The sequence below is a fragment of the Corvus cornix genome, chromosome 20, assembly GCF_000738735.6.
Source record: "Corvus cornix cornix isolate S_Up_H32 chromosome 20, ASM73873v5, whole genome shotgun sequence".
NCBI classification, from domain to species: Eukaryota; Metazoa; Chordata; class Aves; order Passeriformes; family Corvidae; genus Corvus; species Corvus cornix.
The window spans coordinates 14,255,796-14,268,487 of record NC_046349.1 but is presented as its reverse complement, the minus strand read 5'-3'; the positions used below and the strand labels follow the sequence as shown (position 1 = coordinate 14,268,487).

Here is a 12,692-nt window from a genome sequence, read left to right as displayed (position 1 = left end):
GCACTTGGCACAACTCAGAGTTAAGGCTTCACTTTCCCTCAAACTACACATTAACCTCTGTGGCTCAGAACCACTGGAAGAAATTTCTGCTACGTTTGGTTTTCACATTCATTTATGATTTTGCTGACTTTCCTTGACAGTCAACTTATTTATTCCCCACTTTTCCTTTCCTAGGACAGACTGTGTCCCTGCCACCTTGGAGCGTGTAGCTGTGCCCTCAGACTCCTGAGTGAGCCAGCACAGAGTGGGAATTCAGTCCCCAGAGTGCAGCCCCTGGGCACCAAACCCACCCCAAGGGAGCCCTGGCTCCTTTCTTGCACCAGGCCCAGGCTCTCACTGAGCAGCACTGCAGACCCCAACTCCCTCCCCACCCACTGCAGCATCACCAAATTCAAAGAAATTGGTTCTCACAACCAGGAATCCCCTTCCCAAACCCTGCTGGGCCCAGCAGAGACCCTACCTGAGCTCTGAGGGTGAAGCCACCAGCCTCCTTGCAGGCTCAGCCCATCAGCAGCACCAGGGAAGCTGCCCTGGAGGGAGGGGGTTGTCTCTAATCCTCAGGTAACTGGTGGCAGCTGTTGGCACCATTCCCAGCTGGGGACACGGCTGCATTGGCCCCAGCTGTGCTGTGCCCCACAGCATGGAGCCAGCCTGGCAGGGAGGAGCCCCGGGTGATGCTGGACCCTGGACTTGCTGTTTGGTCCTGCTACAGCACGTGGAGTTCATTGAACTGGTTGGGGTTTGCTGGGTTGCTGCAGCTCCTCTGCCGTCGGCAGCAGGAGTGTGTGGGAATGGAGATTAAACACTCCCAGCATTAGGGATCTCAGTGTTGGGCATTCTCACACCGACCTGAAGATGAAAACGCTCATCTGGAGGTTTCCTGGAGTAATAAAGGACCTGAGGGACTGGCAGATCAGTATCTTTCTCCCTGATCTCTGGAGCACCGTATTTTTAGCCAGCAGGGGCTAAAGCAGTCGGCCGGGGGCTGGCAGACGGAGCAGGGACCCAGCGCTGCGTCGGTGTCCCTGAGCCCGGCACAGCCCAGTCCCCAGCTTGGCTGGTCAGTCCTTGGTCCCTGTCCACCCCGGGGTGGCCATGCCCTGAGAGCCCCCAGGAGATGGCAGCAGCCCTTCATGTTTGCGTCCTCCAAAGGGAAATCAGCCCCTGGTCCCTTTCTGGAGGCTTTTCTCCATGGGCAGCAGGCAGGATGGCCCAGGATGGCCCAGGATGGCCCGGGGGACACGCAGGGTGCGGCAGGGTCCCGTTGCCTGCCGGACACACCATGGCCGTGGCGTGCACACAGCAGCCTCTGGCTGGCTGGGGCAGAGGAGGTTTGCTGCAGCCCCGCGCCCGTGCCCAGCAGATGGGCTGTGCCCCTCTCTGCGTGGCTCGCCCGTGGCACCCAGCCTGGCCACGCTCTGGCCCCGGCCACGCTCCGCACTATCCCCATCCGTGTTCCCGTTATCCTGCAGTGCAGCCACCAACACGGATCTGAACCGAGCCGGACTCCGGTTTTGCATGAGGGAATTTACTTTAGAAAGGACAACTTCTGGAACACGATGAATGGTCAGCAGAGACGCTGCGTGATCCCCTCACGTGCTGGAGGGCCGGGGACAGGGCACAGGGAACTTGCCAGGTGGGGTTTTCCTGTGGATGGCTTTGCATCAGGCCCTGGCACAGCTTCTCGTTCCCTTTTTGTCCCAGGCTCTACCCATGGGTGCACTGCCCTCACTGACCTCCAAAGGCCAACTGCAATCCTGTGGGATGCTGCAGCCCAGGCAGCTGCTGCCCTGTGCAGCAGTGCAGGTGACATGAGCTGCCCCATTGTCCCAGCACTGGGGGCACCCTGCGGCCACAGCCCCATCTCCAGGGTGGTGCTCACCCACAGATTTGCCATTCCCTGCCTGCAGATCATTCCCTGGGACTGCCATTACTCGCTCCAGGATTATTGTAACCCCAAATCCTTGCTCTAAAGACAAGCTCCCATTCCTGTCGGTAGGCAGTGGTGGCTTTCACTTGAGTGGAGGGAGTGGGGTAGCACAGCCGGCACAGAGAGCAGTCCCTGAGACCTGTAGGGAGGTGCTTCGTGATCCCAGGGGGGGTAGCTGTGCGGACAGTCCCACTCCCCAGTGGGAGAGGCAGTGGCTGCAGGGGCTGTAGGAGCTGGCACTGGAGGTAGATGCCCCTCAGGGCCTCCTGGCCCCCAGCCTGCCCTGCCAGGCACAATTTTTAAGACAACCAAGTTCCTACTTGGTCATCAGAGCACCAGGTTGGAAAAACAAAGGCCAAGGGCCCAGAGAGCAAACTGCAGGAGAGACTGTACCCTGGGCTGCACCCTGGGCACATCTCAGGCACTGGGGTCTATTTTTGTTCTTGTTTTTGCAAGTGCAAACACCAGGCTCAGAGCTGCAAGAGCCAAACCAGAGGGGTTGGTCTTACATCTTCATGTCACTTCATCTGTGGAACATCTGGGACCCACTGGGTACGGGGGTGAGAGAATGCTGGGTTTGGGTTTGTGTTCCAGTGCTCTGGTAGGATAGAGCTGGACAGGGCTGGGCTCAGAGCAGGTCCTTGGTGATGGCCGAGGGCAAGGCCTCCCCCGCCACGTGGGCAGTGCCCAGGCCCGACCGCCTCCGCGTGAGCAGCACCATCACCTGCACCGTCGTCCTCAGCCCCGGCTGCCCGGCAGCTCCACCGGCCAGCACGGCCAGGGGGCCACTCTGGGCGAGCTGCCGGGTGCCCGGCAGGGTGTGTAGCACCTGGGGTAGTTACTGAAACACTCAAAAGCATCCACTGCAGCTTCTGCAAGCGCCGGGCGGCCGCCAAAGGCCGGGGACGGGGAGGGCTGGAGCGCAGCGCCCCAGCAGCCGCAGCAGAGGAGGGCACGCAGGGCCTGCAGGAGCACCCTGTCCTTGGACAGGAACTTGTGGAAGCTGGGCTTGAAGAGCAGGTACACCAGTGGGTTGTAGAGCGTCGAGGACTTGGCAAAGACGGCTGAGAGCACAAAGGCCAGCGCTGGCACCTGGCTGGCGTCCCCGAGCAGTGCCCACAGCGCAACCACGGCGTAGGGAGTCCAGGCAGCCAGGAACCCCAGGCACACGGCAATGCTCAGCTGGAAAAGGAGGAGATGGAGATGGTGGTGCCATGAGACTCCTGCAGCACTTGGGGGATGCTGACACACCCCCCAAACTCAGCCATGTGCAGCAGGACCCTGAGCACTCCTCACATCCCCAGGGAAAGGTGCTCAGCCTTCTGGGCCCGTACTGGAACGTCAGAGAGCAGGGCAGCAATTCAGCACACCTCATGCATAGACCTGCTCTTGCTTCAGGCCACTCACACCCTGTCCCACCTGGGAAAGTCGGGCACGGCCTCAGTCTGCTGTGGCAGATGGCTACAAAGGACCAAGTGACCTGGCTGGGACCAGCTCAGCATCGGACCCCAACAGTTTTTGGCAGCACTGGAAATCCCTCCAGCAACCTGTGTGGCTTGGGAGGCCTGGAAATGGGCTATGCTCAATCCCCCTCCCCTGACTGGATGTGGATGTTTCCTTCAAAGCCAGGCTTGCAAGCTGTTTTCTTTCGTGCTGTGGTTTTTTAAAGGGTATTCAGGGGTTTTTACATATCCTTGGTAAATTATAGTATTAGCTTGTAGTCTGGGGAACAATGACTCATGCAAGCTCCTTTATGATATTTTCCAATGTAATTTAAAATGAAAACTCCTCCACCTGATGGCTTTAAACGAGGAGCAATGTGTTGTTACCCACACTGACACAGAGACCTGGAGAATTCATCAGGAGCAGCAGACGCCCAGCGGGAGGGACCCTGCTGCCTCTGCCCGCCCGTGGGCAGTGGGCTGGGCAGGGCACCCCGAGACCCCCCCACAGGCCCCCGAGCCCCGGTACCTTGAGGAGCAGGCCGTGCCCGCCGCGGGCTCCGCGCCGGGGGGACGTGTGCTGCCGCACGGCTCTCCGCGACACCCGCACCGTCCACAGGATCAGCGCGTAGGACACGAGGATGAGGAGGCACGGGAGGAGGTAGCAGAAGATGAGGAGGGCGAGGATGTAGAGCGTGGCCTCCCTGCTGGAGGCCTCCCAGGTGATGCAGCAGGCTGTCCCGTAGGGCTCGGGGCCGTAGCCGCCCCACTGGGCCAGGGGCGCCGTGGCGAAGGCCAGCATAGGCCACACGGCCAGCAGCAGCACCGCGGCGTGGCTCCGCGAGAACCTGCTCCCTGCGGCGTGGGGACGGGGCTCAGGAGGGCTCCCCGTGGGCCGGGGCAGGGGAGAGAGGGGACTGCACCCCGAGCCACCCACAGCTCCAGGCCCAGGCACCAGGAGCCGGGAGAAACGCCGGGGTCCGGCCCGGCCGCAGGATCGGCCGCACAGCCCCTTTGGCCTGCCGGGAATTGCTGGGAGGTCGTGTGGACACGGCACCGGCTGCAGTGCCTGGGCACAGGGCAGGGCCACTCAAGGCCACCACCCCAGATCCTGACACTTGAAGGACCTTTCCCTCCCTGCCAAGCGAAGCTTTGGGGGAGACGTTTTGTTTTCATTTTTGTCCCAACCCCCATCAAATCGCAAACTCTCTGATGTTCTAAGACTCACTATAAAGTGCTAAATCTTTAGACATACGTACAAGTAACATTTTGCTTTGAAACTAAGCAACTAAAAGCACAATTTGATTCTGCATTTCCTCACAGAAGATGGGCTGGGCTGTAGATAAGCCCCAAGTGCCAGGCTGCCAAACACTGGCTGATCAAGAGCAGACGCTGTGCAGGGAAAAGCCACCGTCACCTGGGCTGCCTTTCCGCAGCCAGCTTTCATCTTTGTCTTTCCTCCCACCTTTTTAGCCACCTCCTGAGCTGTTGTGCTGGCACATACCAAGGTGACTGTGCTCCAGCATCGTCCTTGAGGCACTGAGAGCTGCTGGGGACACACTGGTGGCTGGCAGCAGCCACCAGCTCAGGGCACACAGGCAGTTAGTCAGGGGAGAGGGTGACAGGAGGAGCCCTGGGGCGCTGGTCTGCAAATTAAACTGCTATCTCTGATTTCCCATTTTATTTCTATTTTTGGTCTTTAATGCAAAGTCTGTTCTGAAGATAAATGCTAGAGGGAGGATTGGCTGCTGAGCTGAGGAAATTAAGAATTGGAGAAGGAGCTGTGTAGGGAACATCCCTGGGCTCCCTCACTTCCTCAGGTGCTCCCTGCAGTGCAAACAATCACCTTAGCTCTGTGGAGGACATCCAGGTGAAAACGGGGCTACAGACATGAGCTGTAATACTGCACACCCAGCCCTCCTGTATTAATTATTTCAGTGAATTAAATACATTTAGCCTATGGCTCTCCCCCCAGGGACCAGGGAAAGCAGCTCTTCTTGCTCTGCCAGAGCTTGTGGCTTCCCAGCTGCAGTCTGCTCTGGTCTAAGCTCAAGTGTGTGTATGGACATTCAAAAACCTGCAACCTGTTGTGATACAGCCACACAGATGTGGCACTTGGGGACATGGTTTTGTGCTGGACTTGGAAGTGCTGTAGTAACAGCTGGACTCAATGATCCTAAAGATATTTTCCAACCTAAACTTATTTCTGTGATTCTGTGACTCTAAATATTTACTGGGAATAGGTTGCCCTGGGACAAAGCTTTCCCTGAAGAGGTGGATCTGGCTCATTAGAACAAAGAGGGCTCTGTTAACAGAGAGGGGTGTAAGTGAGGATCAGATAACCCATCCCAGCACCTACCGTATGCCGGGTAACAGACCTTCAGGCAGCAAACCGTGCTGAGCACCGTCAGGCTGGCGAGGCTGCACAGCCCGAACAGGACCCCGCAGAAGGCATAGAGGGTGCACACGGCCTGGTCGAAGAGCCACCTGCAAGGAGAGCCTGCAGGTGAGCCCGTCCTTCCCCCCGGGGCAGGGGCTGACAGCCCTGCACTCGGCTGGACAGGAGGCTTCTCCTTTGCGGGAAGGAGGGTCGGGAATTTCCCAGCAGCTGGTCCCACTCCAGCAGCAAAGCTGGGCACAGGTGGGGTGGTTCCAACAGGCTGCACAGTACCAGCACCTGACCAAGTAAATATGGGCATGACCTTGCCCCAAATTTGTTCCTTGAGCATCCCAGCGATGTGCACAGATGGAGCCAGGGGTGCAGGAGCTTCCCTGACCACAGCAGCTCCCACCAAACCCCTTTTGCAGTGGGTCTGTGTGAGGAACTGGAGGGACAGGGAGCAGCAAAGCACCCACTGTGGGATGGAGCTCACATGCGCCCTGTGCCACCACACTCACTCCCGAGTCCCTCTGCACCTGCCAGAGATCTCCTGGTTCCCAGACAATTTGCAAGCTGGGCCACTGGCCAGTGCAGAGCCACTTCCATGAGGTACCTGTGTGCAAAGAAGGAGGAGGTGGCCAAGGGGAAGAGCGTCACTGTCATGCTCAGGTCACTGATGGCCAGGTTGACGATGAAGAACTCAGCAGGTTTCAGCAGGGACCTCTTCTGATGGGCCACCAGCAGCAGCAGCGAGTTCCCAGACAGGGACATGATGCCTGTGGAGGAGGCAGAGAATGGTGCTGTGTGTAACCGAGCCAGGAGAGGAACCAGGAGCATCTTGAGATGTTCAGAAGGAAACACTGCAGAAGTCTACAGAGGGTGGAGAGGGCTCCGGGCTTCCCTCTCTGGGGTGGGCTGAGCAGGGGAGCCCACAGGACCCATGGAGCTCTGTGAGCACAACTGGAGCTACTTTACATTGGATCAGATCCCTTCCCTTTCCTGAGATCCTACAGAGGCTTGGTAGGAGGGCAGTGATGGGATGAGACTGCAATGGGCTCTGGGTGCAGGATCTGGCCGAAGTCACTTGTTCCAGCTGGAAGGAGCAAGGGGCACTTCCTCCCAGCTAGAAAAATAACGGGAGCTTTGTGCAACTGCTCCTCTGATGTGAGGCCAGGGAGCTGGGCCCCTTGGCCTTTTTAATTTCTTCCTGGCAGTGTCACTCCTGTGAGTCTGCACTGTCCCATATCATGGTAACAAAATAAACAAGAAGAAAGGCATTATGAAGATCAAGGAAAATCCAGACTAAACAAAAGAAGGCTCTTTGTTTGCTATTAGTGTATTTAAATCAACAGTGGTGATTAAAGTTTTATAACAAGGGCTTTCTCTTTTTCATTACATAATTGTGATTTCATGGAAAAAAGGTTTCAGTGTCCTTGGAAGGGGAATCTTTGCTGCTCTTGGGGCAGGTTGGGCAGGATAAGAGTTCCTCCCTAATGGATTAGGCAAATTAAATCCCCTGGTAAGAACCAGCTTCCAAAGCCACTGAATGGCCAACACTGAAGTTCCCCTCAGGAACAGGACTCCCACGTGGGACCTGGCCAAATCCAGAGCTTTGGAGGCTTTGGAGTCACTGGAGAGCAGAGTACTGAGATATTTATCCTTCTTCCCAGCCTCACAAGGCATTTTTCCCACACAGTGAGTCTCACATCTGTGCTAAGTACACTGTATTAGCTTTACCAACTCCTACTGAAATCAAGAGCCAGCTTGAGCTCCAAATCCCCTTCAAGAGATCTGAAGCTGGTGGTGCCAACAGAGCCCTTGCCCTTCTCACCTCGGGTGGCTGTGGTAGGAGTTACAGCATATTTCTCAAAGTTATTCAACTTTTCAGTCCCCAGATCATACTTTCGAGTAACATGGGAAGGGACAGTTTAATTATTCTGCTAATGACTGGACACTTCTGGAAGCATCAGTGACTGAAGAGGCCTGACTGTCTCTGGCAGGCAGCTGGGCAGGGACGTGGGGATCAACAGGTCATCTTTCCTTACCAAAGACTAAATAGACAGTGCCAAAAATCAGGTCTTCTCTCTCCGATAAGGTGGAGGTGAACACTGAGGTGTTGGACACATTCCCCATCTGCAAAGCAAGATACATGAGAGTGAGAGTGAATTCTGGCTAACGAGGAGTGCCCAGCTCCTTCAGTTCCTGGGAGGACACGGTGACACATTCCTGGCCAGCAGGAGCCTCTGGCCAGCGCTGTCTGCGGCACTGACTGGCCTGGGATGGGATCAGGCTGGTAATCCCACTTGATTACCATTCCTTCAACCACGGATTTCACTGATGAGCAGCAGCTTTCGCACCTTGACTCTCTTGGCAAGTCCTGGCCGTGTGCGGCGGCAGCAGGCACTGTGTGTTCGGACACAGGGACTGGCTGCTCGGAGCAGCCCAGGCCACCCCCTCAGCTGGCAGCCCCCGGGGGTGATGGGTGGCAGGAGGACATAGTACCCGTGGTGGAAGGGGGCTCTGGGTTCATTTCCTCCACAGACACCCTGGATGCTCAATGCTTCACAGCCCAGTGGAAATTATCTTCTTTGTTCTCCTGTGTTTCAGAGTGTCTGTGTACAGGGACGGGTGATTTATATCTCCCTGCACAGACCAAGTGACTCTGGACATGAGAACGACATTCCTCATTAACCTAATTGGAAACAACCTTCATTTAGAGCTGAAATCACTCCTGAAATGCTCATAATGCACAGTTCACCCCTAGGCCATATTTGATCTTCCTCAAGAGCCCTTGGAAGCAGCCAAGCTGAGCACAGCACATGCACATCACCTCTCCAAGAGGCTTTAGCAAAGCATCTGTGTATTAAGAACACAGAGCCAGGGAAAAAGGAGGGACTGTGGCCACACAGATGCACTGGTGATGAGATGGGGCACGGCCCAGCATAAACAGCCTGGAAGGAATTGCTCCTGCTCCTCAGCACACATGCAGCAAAGGAGAGAACTGGTAAAGCTTGTAGGATTTGATTTTCTTCAGATCCCTGGCAGGTCTCCATCCTGCAATACATCAGGTGAGCTGCAAGTGTCCTGTGAGATCAAGCTGGCAAAAAGGAACAATAATCACAGGAGAGGAATTTCTGTTTCTCACATGTTGCTTAGGATAAATCCCATTTTTATGATTGTGCTTGAGCTGCCTGTAAAATACACATCTCTCATTCTAATACAGAACTGATAAAAATGAATCTCTTGCACTGATCAGTGTGCTGATGTCACTGACACACAGACAATAAATCAGTTTTATAGAAATGTGGAGAGCTATCCCTTCGGTGTCCAAAAGTAAGTCATAAATTGGATCCTGTACACTCCCATCAAGGTGCTCCCTCAGGTGAGCGTGTGATGGGGGACGCCTGCACAGACCTCCTCTCTGCTGTCACCCTTAGTGGAGAGTCACAAACTGCAGAAATATCAGTGCAGGTACCAAACATATCCACAATCATTTCTGACAGAAACAGCGACAAGAGTTTTCTTCCAGCTCAGAAACATTCCAAACACATGACTGTGCTCAATCAAGACTAAATCTGTGACTCCTCTGGGAGGGATTCAGCCCAGACTGTCCTCAGGGGTACAGCCAGCACAGCGCAGCCCTTCAACATCAGACTGCTCGGCCACGTACTCTCTGGGCACACAGAGCTGCTGAATTTGATTTAAGCTCCATTGCTCAGACGCTGTTCTGAGAAGAGACAGACTGTGAAAGCTCCTTTCCCCTCAATTTAATCAGACTTCAAAATGAGATGAAGTTTTCCAAGCAGCTGCTGCCACAGGTACATAACAAGGAAACCCTTGTGTTCTGCATCCCAGCCCTGATTCCTGTGTTCACAAGAAGAAACCTAAACCCAAACCTACATCCCATGTCCCTGTCTGGCACCTGGGAGGACACTGGCATGGCTGGACTGGCCTGGTCACACACAATCTGTCTACATGAAAAATCATGCATTGCATTTTGTGTGATTATCAGTTTTGCCCTTTTCTTCTCCAGACTTTAATAGTTGCTTTTCTTCAGCAAACGTGCCACAAAGCCAGAGTCTGCCTTGGAGAGGAGGAGGAAACCTGATGAGCCTGGAAACTCTCCTGACCTCCAGACTCTTTCAATAGTCAACGGCAGGAATCGATTTCTGCAATTCCCAGCACAGGGGAAGCTCAGACACTGCTGCCTACCTAGCAAATAGTGCAGGCCCTGGAAAGTCACAGAATAGCAAAAGCGCACAGCTGAGAAGTGCTCAGGGCCTGAAGGACAGACAGCAGTGTGAGGACAGGCAGCCCTTGGACCCCTACCCGAAATCCTCCTGTGCCAGGGCTGCCCATCCCCACCGGCTCCAGACGGTAAAATCTGCGTTCTGCCTCAGTGCCCGCCCGGGACTCCGGCAGGCCCCTTTTAGGGGAGTCCAACGCCGCTCACGCCCCAAAGCGTGTCCCGCACTCACACACGCACGGAGCGAGGAGCGGAGCTCACAGCCCGGACCGCCACTGCCGCCCCCGGCTCCCCCGAGCCCCCGCACCCCGGGGAGCGTCCCCACAGCCCCGGTCACTCACGGGGCTCCCTGCGCTGCTGCACCCGCGGGGACCCGTGTCCTGCCCGCGCCCGGGCGCGGGGATGCTCGGGGCGCCGTGTCCTCCGGGGCAGCGCCTGACCTTTCCCGGAGGAGCCCCCGGTGCTGCCCGCTCCTGTCCCGCGACAGGAACTTACCGGGGCTCCGCGGGGCGGCGCGGTTCCGCCGCTCGCTCAGCCAGCCACGGACAGCTCCGCTGGGCACCGCGTGTCCCGTCCGCATCGCGTGTCCCGTCCGCACCGCGTGTCCTGTCCACCCGCACCGCGTGTCCTGTCCCACCGCACCGGCTCCTGTCCCACCCGCTGGCACCGCGGGTCCTGTCCAAACCGGGCACTGTCCCGTCCGCACCGCGTGTCCCACCCGCTCCGCGCTCTGTCCCACCCGCACCGGGCACTGTCCCACCCGGCCTGGCGGCGCTGGGAGGCTGAGGGACACCGTCGCCACCGCCGGGACAGCCCCGCTGTGCCCCTCAGCCCCGGCATCCCCTTCCCCCGCTCCCCCACCCCACTAACCGACCTCGGAGCCGCGATTTTCACAGCAAGAGAAACTGAGGCACCAAGAGTGTATTTTAAAGCAGCACTCCGTGGCCTCAGCATCCCCGGGCTCGTTTTTACCTCTGCTTGGCCACCCCCTCCCCTCTGCCCCAAGGAAGACAGGCTGGTCACTCACCTGTCCCTGCAGACCCGGCTGGCCACTGGGCAGGACCCCATGGGGAGCTCTGAGGTGCTCCAAGGACATGCTCAGAGTGACAGTGGAGACGAGGAGGTGGGGATTGTACTGACTCTGTTGCCAGTCGGAGCTGGGTTTTGTTTTCCACCCAAAGCATTTGACCTGTCTCTGCTTGGCAAAACACAAGTCACAACCAGCACTTAATTTTGTTAATATCCTCCACACCAAGAGCTTTCCTCTGGTTGCCAGTAGGAAATGGGAATGATATCAAAAATCCTAATATTAATTTTTAGAGCTCCAAATACTGCCAGGTCTGCTGGTCAGCTTGGATTCAGCTGCTTAAATTTGCTTCAGAAAGGAAATCCAAAGCTGGAGAAATGCACAGCAATAGCCTTATGTATCACGTGTGAAAGAGGCTTCATGAGAATCATTTATGGATTCACCAGCTATGTAAATAGATACATACTGAGATTGTTATAAACTGAAAGTTAGTTGTTGTTTGTGTTCCAGAAATACAAAAGGCCTCAGACAAGTCTGAAGCCCCATTGTGCAGCCTCTCCACATGGCTGGAGTTAACCCAAAAATCCCAACATGCACCAGGGAATGTGCTCCATTTTCTCCCTCTCACCTGGAATGGATCTGAGGGAAGACGTTCAGTGATGCCCCAAGGGACAGGGAGTTCTCAACAGGGTCACAAGCTCACACAGGAGCAGCAGCTCTTTCCACTCCGCACTGCGCTGCCAACAGCTACCGAACTTTGGGGGCACATTTGCACAATTGCATTATTCCTTTAGCATAGTTTTCTTTGGGAAACCAAGCTCCATCTCAGTCTGTCTTTCCTCAACACCACCACTCCTCCCCAATAGCACTTCATTCATCAGCCATTCTCACCCAGGTTTGGAAGAAGGACTGAAGTCCTTGAGATCATTTAGTTCCCACTTGGTTTGTGTAGTTGGAAAGACACAGGGGAGCTACTGAGAAGGTGAGGAAGGTGCGGAGACACCATGGAGCAGACACAGACCCCAGTTTGCTCCCTCCCTTCTTGTCTACAAGAGTTTTTCCCAGAAGAGATGGAGGAGCCAGGGGTTATGGAGGTGACACAATGGGAAACCAAACCTGCAGGAAACCAGACTCCATACGCTTGGCTGTCCATGGAACAGCTTTTTCTTCTTAAGCCTGAGCACACAGAGAGCTGTGCTCAAGCCCAGGCCCACCACACTTTCAACATTGCTTTTTATGGCAGTGGTCAAGGCACAGAGAATCTTCAAAGGAGTCCTTTTGACCTGGGAATTAATCAACAGATTGTCTTCCAGAAAGCAAAACTGACCTGAAGCATAATTCTTTGCCATGAATCCTAAAGATGCTGGTGTAGTTTTTGTTATCTCAAGCATCTAATTTTATTTTCTGAGCTTTCCCTTCTTCTTTCTTCCAGCAGCTGGAACATCTCCTTTAACAATGCCAGGTTCCAGATCTAGGAGCAAACATTCCAAATTCCACCTCTGAAATGAAGTGTATGAACTCCTTGTCTTACAAAGAACTTGAAAATGGAAACAAAACCAAATTACTGTGGCTCTTCAAAACTTGTACCTGGACTCTTCTTCAGCCAAGGGAAGCTGGCAGGGGGACAACATGCACAAGCACACACAGGTGTGCACATGCCTGATCTT

At 55.4% G+C, this 12,692-nt stretch overlaps 1 protein-coding gene across 1 annotated transcript; it reads right to left on the bottom strand.

Annotated features, from left to right (window-relative positions):
• Positions 1-364: 364 nt before the first annotated feature.
• On the bottom strand, positions 365-11,247 carry LOC104687588 (opsin-5-like). Its single transcript, XM_019284463.3, is given in 7 exon segments — positions 365-2,682; positions 2,685-3,112; positions 3,902-4,227; positions 5,732-5,859; positions 6,366-6,528; positions 7,798-7,885; positions 11,026-11,247. Coding segments are annotated over 7 exon segments (1,326 nt in total). The 5' UTR covers positions 11,095-11,247; the 3' UTR covers positions 365-2,558.
• Positions 11,248-12,692: the final 1,445 nt, after the last annotated feature.